Below are 19,067 nucleotides of genomic sequence, written 5' to 3' on the forward strand. Positions count from 1 at the left end.
AACGGAGAGGTTAGCTGTGTGCCTAATTCAAACTAACAGTGTAGATAGAAACCACTATTATGAGTATGACTATCCCACAACTATATAATTATACTAGAAGTGGTAGTGATTCTGTTACAATTTAATGTCGTTTGAACACTACTCCCAAATGGTAAAGGATGTAACCTAAAGTGATGTATACGTTCAAAATGAATGTAGTTGAGCCTGGTAGAATGTAGATCAAATATACATACACATTTGTGCCAGGCCGTCAGGTTCAGGATTTAGTGAGCCTGTGGGTCTGTTATGATAAGCCTTAGCAGCTGTCGCAAGATCACAAAGTATGTGTCTTGTACTTAGAACCATACACAAGATATGGAGTAGTCAGAGTGTTGTGCTTCCTATTGAAGTCTCCGAAACACTCTGAAAGGAGGTTAGGCAGCAGACCTCTCCGATATAGCCAGCGAACTAGGAAGCACAACACTCTGACTACTCCATATCTTGTGTATGGTTCTAAGTACAAGACACATACTTTGTGATCTTGCGACAGCTGCTAAGGCTTATAATAACAGACCCACAGGCTCACTAAATCCTGAACCTGACGGCCTGGCACAAATGTGTATGTATATTTTATCTACATTCTACCAGGCTCAACCACATTCATTTTGAACGTATACATCACTTTAGGTTACATCCTTTACCATTTGGGAGTAGTGTTCAAACGACATTAAATTGTAACAGAATCACTACCACTTCTAGTATAATTATATAGTTGTGGGATAGTCATACTCATAATAGTGGTTTCTATCTACACTGTTAGTTTGAATTAGGCACACAGCTAACCTCTCCGTTTTTAATTCACTTTTTCAATATTTTGGTTCACACTTTTGCTACAATAAATATATTTTAATTGTTTATTAATAAATAGTAAGTTTTAATACAGGTACAGGTGTCCTCTTGTGCGGCATATAGGGAACTTCTCTTTATCCTTTTGTTCAATATTAACCCCTTCCCTGCCAGCACCACCTCCACACTTTATTGCAGTTTTTGTTCCTACACTACACAGGTTATACCATTCAGTTTTCCCTCCTTTCACAATTGGTATAGTGCAAGGTGCACACCTTATGACCCTTTCGGGCCATTTCATCCCCCTCTGTATTATAAACAATACATACAACCAAAATGATTAGGTGCTTGACGGAGTTCCCCACAAATATGAGGGAGAGAAGCCTGTCTCGGTGGCTGTAGATATTGCCAGCTGGTGGTATGAGTGATAGTTGAGGGAGTTACCAGTCAGGCTTAAATGTTTTCCTGTGGCAAGTGGGCGAATGCATACTTCCACCTCCAAATGCGTTTGTAATACTGTTTTGGGAAGCTAGCACAGTGATCTCCAATCGTTCTGCCCATAGAGGTGTAGTCTGGTTCACCGAAGCCTAATTTTTTCTTGGACCAGTGGCTATGGGTCAGGAAATGGAGGTGGATGGACAATAGAGGAGTTGGCTCGTCTCCTGAATATAATAAAGTGAGCAATGTTTCAAGCATTGTAGATGTGAAACATTCCCAAAACACTTGGACAGGCACTCCCTAGTTACGAATGTATCTGAATGTTATGAAAGGTAGTAAGTGCTTAAAATATAACGTATACCAAGAGTAATGTAATGTAAATTTAAAAAGCCCCCTTACGTCCAATGCGGGAGAGGCTACTACTGAGCTGCCGGGACTACGGGTGGAGTAGGTGCTGCAGGGAGCCGCTAGGTAGAGGCTACAGGCAGACGATCGGGTCTCTGGAGCTCCGCGGCGCACCCGACAGCGGTGGCGCCATCTTGGGAGTTGCGCATGCGCAGTGTTTGAATAGTGCGGCAGCCATTAGACCGGCTCCCCAAGGGACTAAAAGTCCCAGCAGCCACAGGGGCTCCTTCCCACATGAAGGTGCACAACCAATAGGGCTGAAGAATCCCTGGAGCACCAGATAGATACATTTGGCGTGCTTAGAGGAGCAGGACACAGAGGAAAGAGGTAGTGTGCCAGTAGCCCTGGGTCTAGGCCAGATTTCCCCTGTAGGCCCCAGCTGATCCCAGACTCTCAGTAGTGCCAGTGTGCATAGGGAAGGCCCTTCAGTTAAGGACACCCCCTTTAGTGTGCTCTTTTTACTGCTGCTGTATCAGGTGACAGAGCCACGTGGCGATCTTCGGGCTCCGGTCTGGAACCAGACCACAGGCAACTCATAAGACAAACTCCAGCGGGAGCCCTGTCTGAGGCGGACGCCTTCATGGACGGATCGGCTAGACCTTGTGGACTCACTCTGCGGTTCGACAGATCCACAATACAGTTTGGTCTGGTCTGGCCTAAGACCAGGCAGATACCCAACGTGCACCACTGGCCATACACATGGGTAGCGCTACTCCTCACACACTTCGGATGGCTCTGTCTTTGTGGACATCGGATTTTTGGGTGCCCAAGGCACCTCTAACTTTTGGGAAACCTCATTGGGGTGTGGGTTAAGTTTGATCCTATATAGTGGGGGTACGGCCTTGGTGGCCCTGTATATTGTTGTCTGTTTTATATGCCAGTACATATAAGTTAGCCATATGGTGTGTTTATCCTTAATCCTTTACTGGTGGGTTCCTGTGAGGGGTTCTCCTACTGCGTTAGGATTTTTCTCAGGTGGAGGCGCTGTATACCAACGAAAGTGATCACCCCAGGCTCCCAGCGGCGGAGGATCAGGCCTCCTGTACACCAGTCAGGTACTCTGCACGCGTGGTTCCCTTACACACGGGGAAAGGTGGCTACATGTATTTATAGGGTAGAATAGAAAAGGTTTAGAAAAGGGTATTCATTTGAAAAAGGTGTACTTTCATGGCAATTGTAGCAGTTTCCTGACTTTATGTTCCTTTGCCTCGGGCACCAAAATTGGATTGTGAACCCTTCTAGTAGTTTGTTTGCAGAACTATATACAGCTTGGTGTACATGATCAGAGCTATAAAAAAAAGAATACATTAAGTGAAGATTGCTTTGGACTAAAAAGATTAGGTACAGTTTCCTAATTTTCTCATAATGTAAGTTATGACTCTTTTTGCCCGATCCTTGGGATCAAAATATAATCTTCCTTACCTTGACATTTATCTGGAGAGACCGGGCATTTAAGAAAGTTGGCTAATTTGTAGCAAGGCACGTTTTCGATGAAATTATTTTTTTTAAATAATAAAGCTTGCATAAAATATATAGACATTAAAAAAGTGACAAAAACCCTCCAACCATACAGTAAATAAAAATACTACTTGAAAGTGCATTTGTATGTCTCAGATTCTGGGTAATGAAATGACAATGAGCACAGTGTAACCTTATGCTTCTAATCCATTTTAACATGGACTCTGAATTGAGTCTGAATTTTGAGACTGAATTGAGACTGAATTTTGCTCATTTGGTAGGTGCCGCTAAAGAAGTTTAACTTCAAAAAGAGCTCTCATTGGCCGTAACGTTGCCACTGTCTCTTGGGACGTCTGGAGTGCCAGACCATATGATTAATTCTTAGGGCACCCAAAGGATTAAACACCTTGATAACTGTTCTGTGATCAGCTGCGTGTGAGTCACTAGTTAGACTTTTCTAAAACGCTTCATCATTTTCATTTATTAGCCAAGCACATTTCTTACAAAGCTTTGAAATTTTATTTTGATTTAAAATGCAGGCAACCTCCTCCAAAGAGACTTGATTAGGACTGAATGGGTTAAGGATGATGCCTCTGTTAAACTTGCACTTGTGTTGGAAATTGTATGTATTTTTCACATGCCACCCCTGTTGTCGACCTGTTTTTATAGCAATTAAAATTCCTTGTAAACAGCATGAAGAAGATTTATGTAAACAACTCATTAGGGAGTAATTCTTTGACAGTGGGTGTCATAACAGCCATGCACACTATTGTTGCTGGCGGAGGCATTTTCAGACTATTTCATATCCTTCATACTTTTAATAAACCTAGTGTAAGGAACTCATCTCACCTGCAGGTGAATATGTACCCAGCTCAGTTAACTGATACAGAAGCAGAGGCTGGGCAGTTTATGGTGCAGAGCACGCGAGACGCTCCATGCCAGCCGTGACTGCTTGATTGATCCCTGCCCAAGTTAAATGTCAGAAGATGCTACAAGAAAATGATATACAGAAGCTTTCCTTGTGCTAAAGTAAATGCTTTGGCTGTCAATGAATTTAACTGCTATTGCTAGTTGATGCATACAGTAGCTTACAGAAAATAGGGTGCATCTGCTTGCAGTTTAGTGGCTTTTAAATCTCATATCCGACCTTTTATTGTTTAATTGTATTTTATGCATAGTTCTACGGAAACCTGGATGTGATGACGTTTCATTCGTATATTTTCTGTTAAAGATGAGGGATGCAGCTCCTGTCTTATGCTGTAAATAGAGCATATAAGGCCTTGACCCCGCTGCCTACTACAGCGTCCGCCGCAAGGACGACAGCCCTCCCCTCAATGGCGCCGGGCCCGCTGCGAGGGGGGGCCGCAGCGCTGGGGCGAGAGTTGCTCCTGCTCTCAATAGAATTGAGAGCAGGACTTGCGTCGAGCGATACGGCACACCCCCCGGCGGTTCAGCCAATGAGGGCGAACCTGCCAGGTGGCGTCATGGCCGCGCCCCCGTCACCCCCCCCACCCCCCCGGTCTCTCTTCCTGCAGTGAGCTGCAGACCAGGGAATCGGCTGCACGCGCCGCCAATCTCGCGGGCGCGCGTTGCAGCGGAGATACCGGGGCCTTAGCCTAAGACTTCACAAAGCAGTCGCCTTTTTTTGTGGAGTATTTAAAAGGAAGTTCTGATTAGTCCATGGTTAAGACACAGCCACAGTGCTGTAGCACTGGTAATGCACAGAAGTAACAGGAAATCTTTAGGACTGTTTTCAGTATTTGAATTATGGATGTGACCAAGTACCACTGTTATGAATAAGAACTGTTTTAAAGGAGTAACTTATTTAGCATTTTCAGAAATTCTTAAAACCTTGATATGGCAACATTAAAGTTAAGTTTATGGAGGAAAGGTTTTCAGAAACTATCACTTGTAGGGCAATGGATGCACTCTAAGGAACCAACAATAGTTTATTACATATCCATAAACAGGATACTGCAGTCTGCACTTACCAACCATTGGACCTCTTATTCACCTGAAGTTAGCTTGCTTTTCCATGTACTGTAGATCACAAACCTTTCCTTTTTTTGGTGTGTGTGTGTGTGTGTGTGTGTGTGTGTGTGTGTGTGTGTGTGTGTGTGTGTGTGTGTGTGTGTGTGTGTGTGTGTGTGTGTGTGTGTGTGTGTGTGTGTGTGTGTGTGTGTGTGTGTGTGTGTGTGTGTGTGTGTGTGTGTGTGTGTGTGTGTGTGTGTGTGTGTGTGTGTGTGTGTTCTGTTGACGAACGAGTTACGATGATGCATTTTTGGTTCATCTTATTAAGGGCATTGTCTATTTCAACACACTGATGTATCCACAGAGAAGCAGAGGATACCTGATGCTTCACTCAGAATGTCCTATTGCTTGGGCTACAGCTGAAATTCCTCCTTCCAGGCTTCTGTCTGTGTATTATTAATTACATTGCAGACCATGTAAGCAGCACTGTGCGCTGATTTTAACATGCACGAGTCCCTGAAATGAAAAGCTTACAATGCAGTAACTTTTTGTATCTGAGGCAAAGGGGACATGAATTGACTTCATCATGGTCCCACTTTAAAGGGCGTAACTTACTCCTTCGGTCCTAAGCGGTGCTATAAAGTGAAACACTGCTCTGTACACTTATCATTTTCTGATACAACATGGTTATTTACTGTGATTCAGCTTCTAGCGTATGAATTCAACATGTAGTATAGTCTTTAAAAGCATTTTGGTAAAAAGAGAACATTTGCTTCAAAATAGCAACTTAAGTGGGTCGTACGTTTCTTTTTGACAATACCATCTTTTCAAAGTGGCATTTGTGTTTTTTTTTCTCCCTATTCATTTATTATTTAGCATGGGAACCCGAGGGGACCCCAGAATTGAACTGGTTCTTTTCCAGCTCCGGGGTCGTTTCCATTCCTGACATACAGAACTGTGAAGTTGCTGGTGTCTGTGAAGGATCCTAGGAAAACAAAATGGTGGTTTAAATCCCTCGGTGTCACGCGGGACAGTAGGAAGGTGAAATGTCATCCTGTTGGCCCGCATGACACCGGGGATTTAAATGCCAGGAATCACCGGCAGCACCTTTACTGGTATAGCTCAGGAAATGGGGTATTCCCAGAGCCGGTCTAAAATCTATGGGGGATTTGGTAGGATGGGACAGACTTCAGCTTCTGCAGAATAACAAAACAAGTAGTAATGAACTGACTATTGTGTAAATTTTGAGGGGTAGGGAGTGTGATCGCAAAGATGCATTCCAAAAAGGATTGGAATTTGTGTGCATAACGGCACAAGTTAAATCAGTGGCACACTGGGTCTACATATAATGTATCATTCTGTTCTAATTATGCCCCCTGCAGACACTTTGTGCTAGCACCCAGTGTTAAGTAGCCTTTCCTTCTGTGTTGCTGTACATTGGGTTATAAATATTTATTACTATGAAGTTGTAATCATGTTTACTTGATTGGTTCAAAGCTTTGAATATAGCATGCCTCTGAAGAGGGATATACCGCCAGCAACTTGTAAGTTGAGCACTTGATCTGCTTCTGCCTTGAGAACAAAGAATACAGAGGTTGTAAGAACCTCATGCATCGTTTGATTGAGGCTGTGTCCTAAAGTGCACTGTGCTGTGTATCGTTGTTACATTGTACGGAATTAAACAAACAATACATTGGAGAGACTTGGCTACTGCATGAGCAAGACACACGGTGTGTGGAACATATGATCAGAACTGTTGCATTGATGCTTATTTAGCTTTGTAAGGAGACAGGCAAAGTTTGTACGTAGATGGGTTTTCAGAAAAATAACACCATAAAAAAATGAAAACCTTGAACTAGAAAACCTAACTCCTGACAGTAATTGGTCATTTTACTAATGATTGCATCACTAATTGCCATAAACATGTCGCCTAATTTTTATAGTTCATCAATTTTGTGATGGAAGCTAGTGTGACTTATTGTAATGGATTACAGAAGCACAACCTACAGATGTATGCTGACTTGTGATTGCTGCAGCCGATGGAACAGAATGAAGGGGGGTGGGGATTCTTTACGTTTGAATCGCAGGAAAAATGTGTTCAACGTAATGTCCGTCCGCATGGCAACAGATTTTTTTTTTCTCTCCATAACACAATCTGGGATGTAGGCCTATTTATCATCTTTTGGAAAGACATTTAGAATATTTGGGCAGGCTCAATTAGACTTGGAAACCTGGATCTGTATTTGTAGCAATGTGTTAAAGACAATTCCGCTGGTGGGTAACTTAGGCTATGCTTATAGTGCCGGCGACGTCAGGCCGCAGCTGGAAAAATCAAATTAAGATGACTTCCAAGCCGTTGCTCAGTCGCGTGCGCTTATAAGCGCACACAGCAGAAATGCATTTGTTTTGCTGTCACCGGCACTATAAGTTCAGCCTTAAATGCACAATACTGTCCCTTATTATTTTATTTACATATAGATGTTGAAAAAGTGGGAAACCTGTGCCTTCATTATTATTTTTTTTTTTTAATGGAAATTCATTTTTTTTTTTTTTTGAAACATTGTCATTTGCAAAGTCTTCCTCCGATATTTAATGTTCATTCCTAATGTGAATATGTAAATGAATTTCAAAAACTTTTTCTTAATAGATCTGCTGAGAATGTTTTATATGGGATACATTTTTGTTTTTACCGGCAGTACCTCCCAAAAAGATTTTGACTTTAAAGTTTACCAAACATTGTCGTACATCTGTGTTAGATATATATTTAAGGGTCTGTTTTTGAAAGCCTCCCATCTGCAAAATGTGTCCAAATCTAGAGCATAAAACAGCACCATAGTTATCAGAATCTGGTACAATTTCGTAAATAAACCCCATGGATGAGGGAAAGAGAATTTGTAAGAGACCACCACAAGACCTTTTGTTTGCAAGAAACCTGCAGCACTGGGACCATTGTGTCTCATTATCCATTTTATTCCTTGAACCTTTGTCCCTTAATGCCACCCTAAAAGTTGCAAAAATGCAACGTACTGTGTGCTATATAAAAATTGTTGCCTGATTGAAATCAGCTCTGTGTTTGGGATACAGATGTAAAACTGCACCATTTATTTATCTTCGTTCTAGGTATCCTATGCTCGCCCAAGTTCAGCTTCCATTAGAGATGCAAATTTATACGTCAGCGGTCTTCCAAAAACGATGACCCAGAAGGAGCTGGAGCAGCTGTTCTCTCAGTATGGCCGTATCATAACATCTCGAATTCTAGTTGACCAAGTAACAGGTAAGCGGGCAGCAGCAGCACTGCACGCTATTATCATTTTTTTTTTCCCTTAAACTGGCAGTTTGTGATATATTCTGCCTTCGAATACAGCAATCTTGCCTCTAGAACATATCAAAGGTGGTGATATGTGGGCCAGAAAATGCAATTTTCTGCTGGAATTGTTCATAAATATGCATGTACAAAAATAGATTGTTGAATGTAGTGAGCCAGCCTGAGTCATTTCCACCCTGAAGGTGCAGGTTTGAAAGCTGTTTCATGGCTTGTAATAAATTTACAGCTGCTATAATCTTCATTTCCAAGCTGCTGCGTGAAAATGGTCCCCCTGCTCCTTCTAAAATGCTAATAAACAATCTTATTTTTATAGAAAGTTAAATTTTATGCAGAAATGCACAGCTGGTTCTCTAAGGCAAAGATTAGACACAAGGCCCACACTGGTAATTGGTATTAAGACAGATTTCAAGGTTGCTGTATTAACATGAGCATGTTAAAACACTACGAACTCGTAGACCTGTCAAATGAATCTCAAGTCGTATTTTAGTGATTTATAGACACAGCATACTCTTGAGTATCTTTTTCAGTCATTTAGGTCAACACTGTTGCAAAAATAAAAATTCTTGCATTGTCGGCCAGTTTTCTACGTGCATACATGTACATGTTGCACATACACATTCCACAGTACACCACATAACATAAAGGTTATATATTATGATTGTTTTTGTAATTAGTCTTCATGCTCTCCCATGACTGTTTGGACCATGACGTTGAATTGGATTAGTTTTTACCATGATAGTTGATGTGGGACCAGTTGGCAATTTGTGTGGTTTCTGAAAGTGATAGCAAAAAAGCAGTAGGAAAGTTTGATATATTTCATTGCCCCTTGGGTATTTAGGTTTTTTCCTTAGGGTTTTTTTCCCATTTTTTTATTACTGTTCTCAACTTAATGCAATTAAATGGTTGCCCATATGACACTTCCAGTTGTTTTCTACACTGCATCTGAAGTGAATGGACTTCTCATTGCATTACCCTGTCTATTTGAACTACTCAGAATTCGGGCTCCATATACATATGCATTTCAACTTACTTTCCCAGAGCCTCAAGGACAAAAATATTTCTTGTGGCGCCAGGCAAAGTGCAGTGGCTGCATTTTACTCCGCATTAATCTTTTTCACTTGGCAACCCGTGGCCGCAAAGATAGCTAGTCGGGCTTTATATGTATAGTAGAATATCTTGGAAGAATGTTCTTTAAAGAGGTAATCCAAGCTGTTTCCCCCCACCCCCTGCTTTTAATTGTTTTCTTTTTTTAAATACACAATTGAAGCAGGGGTTCTTTGCAGATAACCCCATTAATTTCAGCTAAAGGGACCCCCTGATTCTGGAGGTTCCTCAGGGGGTGCTGGTAACCACTTCAGAGATCACTATACAGTATCTGATTTTCAAAGCTCAGGCCCTGCGGGCCAATAAAACGCTAGGACATCACACAGGGCAGTTTCCTATTGGCCCATGTGACGAAGCTGAAAACTGCAGGAGATACCGGCACCCCCTTTGGAGCGAAGTATCTCCAGAAGCAAGGGGGTCACCGGAGCTGAAATGAATGAGGTTCAGCTCCGGAGACCCCCTGCTTTTAAGCTGTATTAAATAAAAAAATGAAGAAAAATAGCGACTTGGATTGCCTCTTTAAAAAAGCTATTTTTACATCCTTGGTGACCTTTGGACAATTAAAAGAAATGCACTTTGCAATATGGATGATTAAATCCTTGGTTTCTGGATTCTAATCCATTGTTTCTCAAAACTCTGATAGAGAATCCCTAGCCATATTAGGATTTGGGAAATACAAAACGTGTACATTTGTTTGAATATCCTTCAAATCTGGTCTAGTTTGGGTTTCCCTCAAGAGTTGAGAACCACAGTCTTACCTTTTATTTAAACATTAATTAAACGAAAATGTAATTACCCAGATTTACGAAATAATGCCACGGCTTATCGCAGTTTATGGCCCACTCAAATTAAAGCAGCAATACTAATTTCAAACTTTTTTTTATTATTATTTTTTGTATACGTAAAGCATGTGACAATGTATCATTTTCCATTCTTACCTAAACTGGCAATTGTTTATAAATCTGTCAAAATCCCGATTGTGTGCCTAACATAATGGCTGCTTCTGTCAGTGTAATTCAGCAGCTACAATATATTGCCAAGGTAACATTATCTATTGTTAATTTACAGCTCAAACTGCTGGGAACATTTGCAACAAATTATCCCAAACCATAAAGTATTGCCAAGATCTTGCGTTGCTGGGTTAACCTGCAATAGAAATCAAAGAATGCTTAAAAACTCATTAGAAATGGCAATACGGTTTGAATAAAACCACAAAAAAGTCACTTATCTAATACGGCAGAACTGTTTTAAAAAAAAAACCTGTCACGGGAGACCAGGCATTTACACCTTTTTACCGGGATCATAACATTGAGCAAAACAAGAAGTTAAAACAAATTGTCATTTATTCCATTGAAACAGATGTACACACAGTGGATTACAAAAATACAAGAGAGAGACACACTTACTGGGGCTCTGGGCGAAAAACTAGACTTTCCTGGCTTCTACTGTCCATAAAACAACGTTTGTAGTTGACCGGACTTAGCCCGAAGTGTCCTGGAACGCATATTGGCATGAAGTTCCTGACGCCTCCGCTGTATCCGCTCCGGAGACACCGAAATCCCTTGACCGGAAGATAGTACCAAACGTCCTGGAACACTCTTCGGTTTGCAATCCCAGCCACGACCGCCAAGTCCTATTATGAGAACTTGGCCCGAAAAGCGGGACTTAAAAAAATTTCTCGCCTTGAAATTTCTAAAGCCGGCTCGCGTCTATTTCTCCAGGAGCATCTTTTGGTGTTTTCAAATTTGCCGCTGCTGTCTTGGCGCTCAAAATCATAGAGAATCTCTACACCGGATTGGCTGCAGGGTTTCTTATAGTATTTCGACTTTATTCATGAAATACTCCAGCCAATCCGAGGGTGGGAAAAATCCTTACCAGCCAATCAGAGCGTTGCCAGTCTATGCCAGGCAAGCATGAGTTCGTATTCCGACAAGGGCATGTGCCAACTTGGCACCTCAGCCACTTGTCAGTCAGAAGCCACCAGCCAAGTTAGGCTCCTCAGTCTGGCTTGGGGCAAATGGTGGTCCGGGACAGCCATTCATCCCAGGACGTGTGTATTTGAGAATAACTCCAGTGCCCAAATGGCTTTCACACCGTGGCAACCTCTGAGGCTTTCATATCCGGGACCCGAGCAGACTTGGTGGCCCCAAGCTTGGTAGCCGCATGGTCTCTCTGAACCATGGACCTGGAAATCCCCATCAGCTTATACTGTGTATAAGCATTTTCCCCTTACACACAATGTTAATAAAAATATTTTCACATTTTTCTTCCAAGTCCTTTAGTTACAGGGATTGACTGAAAAGATGTGCACGTTCATTTTCAGCTCTTGTAGCCCCTCCTATAACGAAAAGTGTTTCGAAGTAGAAAGAAATGACGCTTGGGTTCATTTTCAGGGCTGCATTCAAAATACATTGAAATCTGGACTTAGACTAAAAACAGCCTCGCAACCTTATCGATGGTTGAAGCACCCCAGAACCCCTATACCGGGTTCCGGTAACATGGGCATATACTGGGGAAACCCCACTAACCTAGGGACCTCTAACTGTACCTGGGATACACATATCCCTATGCCCCCATTTACCTTTTTGGTCTGTGCTGAAGCAGGGAAACCTGGCAGTGAGTCGCGTAACTGTTTTCAAGAGAGGATTTTGACCAAGGTGGTGTGTCTACATGTCCCTGGGAATCTGACCTGATTCCTGGATTCATTTTTGGGGTGGCCAGCAACTCTAGACCCCGATTTACCTAGGCACAATCTGACAACACTTTTACCGCAAACCCCCACTTGAAACTCAAAGCCTCTCAATCTCAACTGGTTAGCACTCCTGGAAAGGTAAAACACACATCAATGCTTTGTTGTACATGAAATGCATATGATTGTATGACAAACAGGTTCGAGCTGACACTCTATAAGCCCAATTATGGCTGAGGTAACCAGCCGGGCATAACACTTTTACTGGTGTCCTGGTTACCCCCTCACCATTGCAACAACCCAATAAGATTGCACATGTTTTGCTGCTTTAATCCAACTCCAGTATTACTGAAAGTTTATGCACATGCTTGACCATGGCTCTGGGCTCTCTAGGTTTGTTGAAGCAATCATAGTCTGCCGCATACTGTACTGCGGAGCAATCTGTTTAAGGTTCTACTCGCAACATACTTGGTTAATTGTGCCAGAGTAAGAATGTGCAAAAAATGTGTAAACACATTTTACTGTGAATCTTCGAAATTTGCTGCTAGCGTATGTTGCAAACAACTGCCATATGCAAACTTCCTTTTCCGTTGCAATTATTTTTTATTTATTTTTTGCAAAATATTTTTAAGGAAGCTTTGTATTTGATTATGCACAACCTGTTCTTTTCATACTCCTATTGGGTTGTCTCAGCTGTGTGACTTCAGCAATGCTGCAGGTTAGTGCTGCTGCTCTGCAGGGAGAAGTCCATTTTCATTATTCTTTTCGCTTTAAAATGGAAAAGCCAAATGATGTCCCTGTGGTGTGTTTGTAAACAGAAATCCACAATCTCCTGTCACCATCAAGGCATTGCTTGGAGAAGACACTGGAGAGGGAATACACTTCAAAAATGCAGTCGTCTTATTAATACAGTCTAGATGTAACAGAAGCAAACTCCCCCCCACCCCCCACTAAATGGCTCACCAAGTTAGGGATGTTTTGTTAACTAAATATTCCATTGGTGCATGGTAAGGAGCTAGTGGTACTGCTCAATTTTTATACTTCATTCTTCATAAAATGGAGAATGTAACTGAATACTATTCAGATTTAGCATGTGACATTGTTCTCACAGATATCTCATGATGCAGAACATCATAATAGTTTCAATGGTCACAGAATGTGATATATCATAATATGACATTATGGAACCATTAAGCTGTGATAAAAATGGCACTTAGATGGTATTGTAGGGGCCCGCAAACAAAAATACTATCTAAACTACCATAAATAAACCACCTTTGAAAACTGAAATTTGGAGCCCATCTGTCTCTCTATCATCTGTCTCTCTATCATCTGTCTCTCTATCATCTGTCTCTCTCTCTCTCTCTCTCTCTCTCTCTCTCTCTCTCTCTCTCTATATATATATATATATATATATATATATATATATATATATATATATATATATATATATATATATGTGTATTTACATTTGCATATTTGCTTTGCTGTGGAGGGTTTTTGTCACTATATATATATATATATATATATATATATATATATATATATATATATATATATATATATATTGGAAAAGAGAAAAAGCGCCCGATCCTTGTGTAAAATCAGATTGACATTTTAATAAACCATGGACAAGACAATTGCACACTTACAATTAGTCTGATTAAAATAAGCGTTTTATGGGACCTGCCCATGCACCAAACGAAGACTTCACCGTCACCTCCGCTCTGTAATCTCACGATCAGTTCGAGACCCAGCAGTTGAGAACGCCGTTTTTTCCAAGGTGTTTCTATAACAGACATCCGTCAGGAGCTTCTCAGCAGCGTGCGTCCGCCATTTCTCCCACACATGCGGTGCTGGATACCGGAAGGATTATCTTTGTATTTCCTTGGTCTCTCTCTGGTGCCGAAGGCAGGTCAGCCACCGTAGTTTCAAAGGGACGGTTTGCATTGAAACTACGGTGGCTGACCTGCCTTCGGCACCAGAGAGAGACCAAGGAAATACAAAGATAATCCTTCCGGTATCCAGCACCGCATGTGTGGGAGTAATGGCGGACGCACGCTGCTGAGAAGCTCCTGACGGATGTCTGTTATAGAAACACCTTGGAAAAAACGGCGTTCTCAACTGCTGGGTCTCGAACTGATCGTGAGATTACAGAGCGGAGGTGACGGTGAAGTCTTCGTTTGGTGCATGGGCAGGTCCCATAAAACGCTTATTTTAATCAGACTAATTGTAAGTGTGCAATTGTCTTGTCCATGGTTTATTAAAATGTCAATCTGATTTTACACAAGGATCGGGCGCTTTTTCTCTTTTCTTTTTTCCAATAGGTACTATGGGAACTTGGTGAACCCAAGAAGAAGCAGCCTGGACCTTTGTTTTATTTACTCATGGACTTCATTTGGACTTAAGTATCAATTTTTATAGTTCTATTTTTGTATTTTTATGCTATTTTTTATGTTCAACAGATTATTTTTATCTTTCATATATTTTTGCACATTTTTTCTATCATTTTTTGTTTGATGTATGTTGTTTTTTATATATATCAATTATCAATTAGTAAATTAGGCACTAGTTGGTTCATGCAAACATCATAATCACTATTGATATTTGGTGCAACATTTTGGCACACGTCACCGGAGTGGCAGCAATTTGGGTGTATTTGAAAAAGGGGCGCTGTCTTTATAACTGTTCATATATATATATATATATATATATATATATATATATATATATATATATATATATACACACACATATATATATATATACACACACATATATATATATACACTCAAAAGATGTTTTGTCTGTTTGGTTTGTGCGCTCTCTCATTGCCTGACTACGTGGCGGGCCTTGGCTCTCATTGGCTCTCGCGGTCTCTGACGTCACCCTGCCTTGCCCTCACTCATGTTCGGTGCTGGCGAGGGGGGGGGGGGGGGGAGAAACCAGAGCCAGCCGCTGCACAACCCTCCTGCCCGCCACTGCAGCGGACAGCTGCCAGGTAACAACCCATCCCACAGTAAGTAAGCTGCCACCACCCACCCCCATCACACATCGCACCCAAAGTCAGCCGCCGCAGAGAAACCCCCCGGGCCGCCCCCGCAGCGCACGGCCGCCCCCGTCAGTAACCCTCCTGCCCGCAGTGATCCAACGCCGAACAACCCTAAGTGAGCCGCTGCGGGCGAGCTCTGAAGGGGGGGGGGGGGGGAAATCACAACCCGTCCGAAGTGAGCTGCCGCCGGCGAGCTCTGAAGGGAGGGAGGGGGGGGGGGGTGTGTTACGGGTAATTAGAGATTTGAAGGAGGTGGACCTGAGCTGTGAATGGGGGGGGGAACGGAGCTATGAAGGGCGGAAAGCACAGATGTGATGGGGGGTTGCAGCTGTGCAGGGGGGGGATCAGCGCTATGAATGGGGGGGAACGGAGCTTGGGGGGGGGGGGAGAACACAAGCTGTGCTCGGGGGTGGGCCACATTCATGTGCAGGGGAGGGCGGATTGCTGTGAACGGGGGAGAAAGAGAGGGGAAGGGATAGAGAGGGGGGAGTGAGCAGAAGGAGAGGGGGAAATGTCAATCCCGGGCAACGCCTAGTATATCAGCTAGTGTATATATATGTGTGTGTATATATATATATATATATATATATATATATATATATATATATATATATATATATATATATATATATATATATATATAATCAAAAAATAAATAGATGATACCGTTCTGTGGCTAACGAAATGCTTTTATTTGTGCGAGCTTTCGAGATACACTGATCTCTTCTTCCGGCGATGTTACAATGAATGAAGCAAGGATAACTTAAAAACAGTGTCTCTTGGAATGTTATCTGTGCTGGTCCTTCCCCCGATGTGGATGTGTTTTATGGCTAGAGGTGTCAAAGGGTTACTGAAAGCAAGTGAAGAAAGAGTGTGTATGTGTATCAGTGTGAATAAGAATGAATGGAGAGCCCACAGTATAAACAGTGCTCTACACAAGGTGTGTGTGGAGTGAGAGGGGATATAAATGGTGTGGGTGGGTGTGGAAATGTGAGAGTTTGTAGCACAACTAAAAATGTGTGTGGATACTATGTGGTCCCTATTGGTGTATAGGGATGGAAAAATAAGGGGTATTAGTATGTGTGAGAGACAGCTGTGTGTGCATACATATAGCACAGTATGTACAGACATGGCCTATAGCGCTCATGGGAAGAGAGTTCGCTAGTGTCAGTAATGACTCATAAAATTTCGATCTCTGTTTAGGCCACTGCTAAGTGTCCCGAACAGATATATATATATATATCATCACTAGCTGGTTCATCTGTCACTCTTTCCTGCAACCTTCTTGCTTACTGGTCATGGGGGAAATGATCAGATTTTTCAATGTCCAAAATTTGGACCCAAAAATGTAGCTAAGACAGTAGTGTGCTCTCCCATCACTGCAAAGCATCATATTGCCTCCTCCTCTCCAACCCTTCCTGCAAAGCTTACAATTTAAAACCAGTACTTGGTGGTAGTTTGTCCTTTCATGGTCTTTGTTGATCTCTGGGAAATGTATTTTGAAACTCCGTTCTTTGCGAGTTCCAACACACACATCCCTTCACAGATGCATCATTTATCATTTATCATGTATACAAAGACTTCACAAGCCTATGAAGTTGAAAAAAAATGACTGGTTACTTCAGCTTCACGTTTTTAAGGTTTCATTTTGTCTTGTATTTTGTTTTTCCTTGTGTCTTCATTTCATCATCCCCCTCCCTTTTACACAATCAGGTGTATCAAGGGGAGTCGGCTTCATCCGTTTTGACAAGAGGATCGAGGCTGAGGAAGCTATCAAGGGTCTGAATGGACAGAAGCCTCCTGGAGCGACAGAACCCATCACTGTTAAGTTTGCGAACAACCCAAGCCAAAAAGTGAACCACACCATCCTTTCTCAGTTGTACCAGTCCCCAAACAGAAGGTACCCAGGACCACTAGCTCAGCAGGCTCAACGTTTTAGGTTGGTATGTGGAAGGGAAAGCATTGTATCTCAAATTAGGACTAGCGTTGACTATTTTCTGTTTGACCACACGTCCCACTTTAGTTTGTAATGTTACAGTGGCTAAAAAAATTGTCTGCCAGCTGCTGTATTTCTAGTATTCTTTCTTTTGTGTATTACATAGACAGTGACAGGTTTATGGGAGGCCCAGCAAGGGTTCATCTTGGTAAACATGTATGCAAAGCTTTTGAAACCTCACATGTTAGAATACATGAAGGTGAGATCTACAAAGTTTCAAAAGAGCTGTATGCCCAGGGAAGCTCTTGTTAGTCTGTTGGTATCAAGGCTTGCAACAAATCTACAGTATGCTCTTATAATTTGTCGTTAAAGCCGCTTTAACCAGTTTCAAGAGACACGGTGAAGTACATTTTTGGTCTGTCATACAAAGAAGTAAATTGCTTTTGTTGCAGTATGCACCTGTATATCCCAGGGGTAGTTTTGGACAACAAGGCATATGGAATCTGTTCATGCATTTTGAATAGTCCCTTTGAAGCGTTGGGCTCTTATTAAATGAATATAACGCCGACACGGCGAGCCTGGTGCGAATATAACAGACTTTCAATTCTTTCCTGTGGCTTCTTTCATAATGATTAATTAAATGAATGTTGTTGAGGGACGCTGAGCCGGAGGTTAGCAGAAGATGGGGGACCTCTGAGCTGTTGGTACAATTCATGCGGTTTAGGAAAAGCTTGGAAGGGAAAAAGGAAAAGATTATTTGGTAATTTTGTGTCCATGAATAACTGCATGGGCGGGGGAAAGTTGACACTATTGAATGTAGACATCTGAAAAATGTAAGGACAAATTTCTGTAACAAATATCATGGAATGTTGTTTTCAAAACAGGTACAAAATTCTGCCTTTTAACAGATTGAATGCGGATGGTATAGTATATTTACCCCATGATGCTGATTTTTGTGGCTAACGGAGGGGGCACTGCTGGTTACAGGGGTGTGTACAAACAGAGAAGAAAGTAAGAAGAAAAAAAAAACAACTTCTGTAAACTTAAATTCCCCTGACCCCCCCCCCCCCCTCTTGCCCCTCTTACTAGGGGAGGGGTATGTGAAAATAGAACTCGTTTGGGGTAAGAGGGACCCTCCCCAACATAACTACACCCACTGATCATCCTCCACATGGTCTCTCATGGGGTCTCCTTTGGCCTATATCCAAGTAATGCCATCACCCAGAAATAAATGCATCTGGTGAGACCCTCCCTGCTGTATGAGAGGGGGGGAAAGCAGCATGTCATATTTTGTTGGTATCCTGCAGATTGATAAACCGAAGGAGGAAGTTAGGCAGCACTTAAAAGTGTGTGTGTGTGTGTGTGTGTGTGTGTGTGTGTGTGTGTGTGTGTGTGTGTTTCCGTAGCTGACCCCCATTAATTTCAACTCTGGGGACCCATGCTTCTGGAGATGCCTCTGAAAGTAGGTGCCGGTAGCAGCTCTTCGGCTGCTAGGAATCACATAATGGCTGCTGTTTAATGATCTCCTTCCCTCCGGGACAATAGGACGTTGTAACGTAATTGGTGTGGCTTCCCATTGGCCCATGTGATGTGAAATTTAAACTTTAAAGCCCTTCTTACTCAGCTGGAGTGGCTACCAGCAGGTTCTTCAGAGGCAAGTATCTCTGGAAGTAGGGGGCACCTAGAGCGGAAATTAATGGGGTTCAGCTCTGGAGAACCCCTGCATCAATGCTATATTAAACAAAAATGCAAAAAAAAAATTGCCGGCTTGGAATTGCGCCTTTAACATTGAATATGCTTTGTGAAAGCCGCGGCAAGTGTTTTAAACCTCTGCAATGGGTGTGTGGACAGTTGATGAAACCTT

General features: G+C 42.2%; 1 protein-coding gene across 11 annotated transcripts in view; it reads left to right on the top strand.

Moving 5' to 3' along the window:
- ELAVL2 (ELAV like RNA binding protein 2) overlaps window positions 1-19,067 on the top strand; it is a 144,468-nt gene that overhangs the window by 116,781 nt on the left and 8,620 nt on the right. For all 11 annotated transcript variants that reach the window (XM_075595381.1, XM_075595371.1, XM_075595401.1 and 8 more), the window contains 2 exons: window positions 8,218-8,371; window positions 16,981-17,206. In XM_075595381.1, the coding sequence (XP_075451496.1) occupies window positions 8,218-8,371; window positions 16,981-17,206 (380 nt within the window). The remainder of the gene's footprint in view (window positions 1-8,217; window positions 8,372-16,980; window positions 17,207-19,067) is intronic.

The sequence above is a fragment of the Ascaphus truei genome, chromosome 1 (assembly GCF_040206685.1).
Source record: "Ascaphus truei isolate aAscTru1 chromosome 1, aAscTru1.hap1, whole genome shotgun sequence".
NCBI classification, from domain to species: Eukaryota; Metazoa; Chordata; class Amphibia; order Anura; family Ascaphidae; genus Ascaphus; species Ascaphus truei.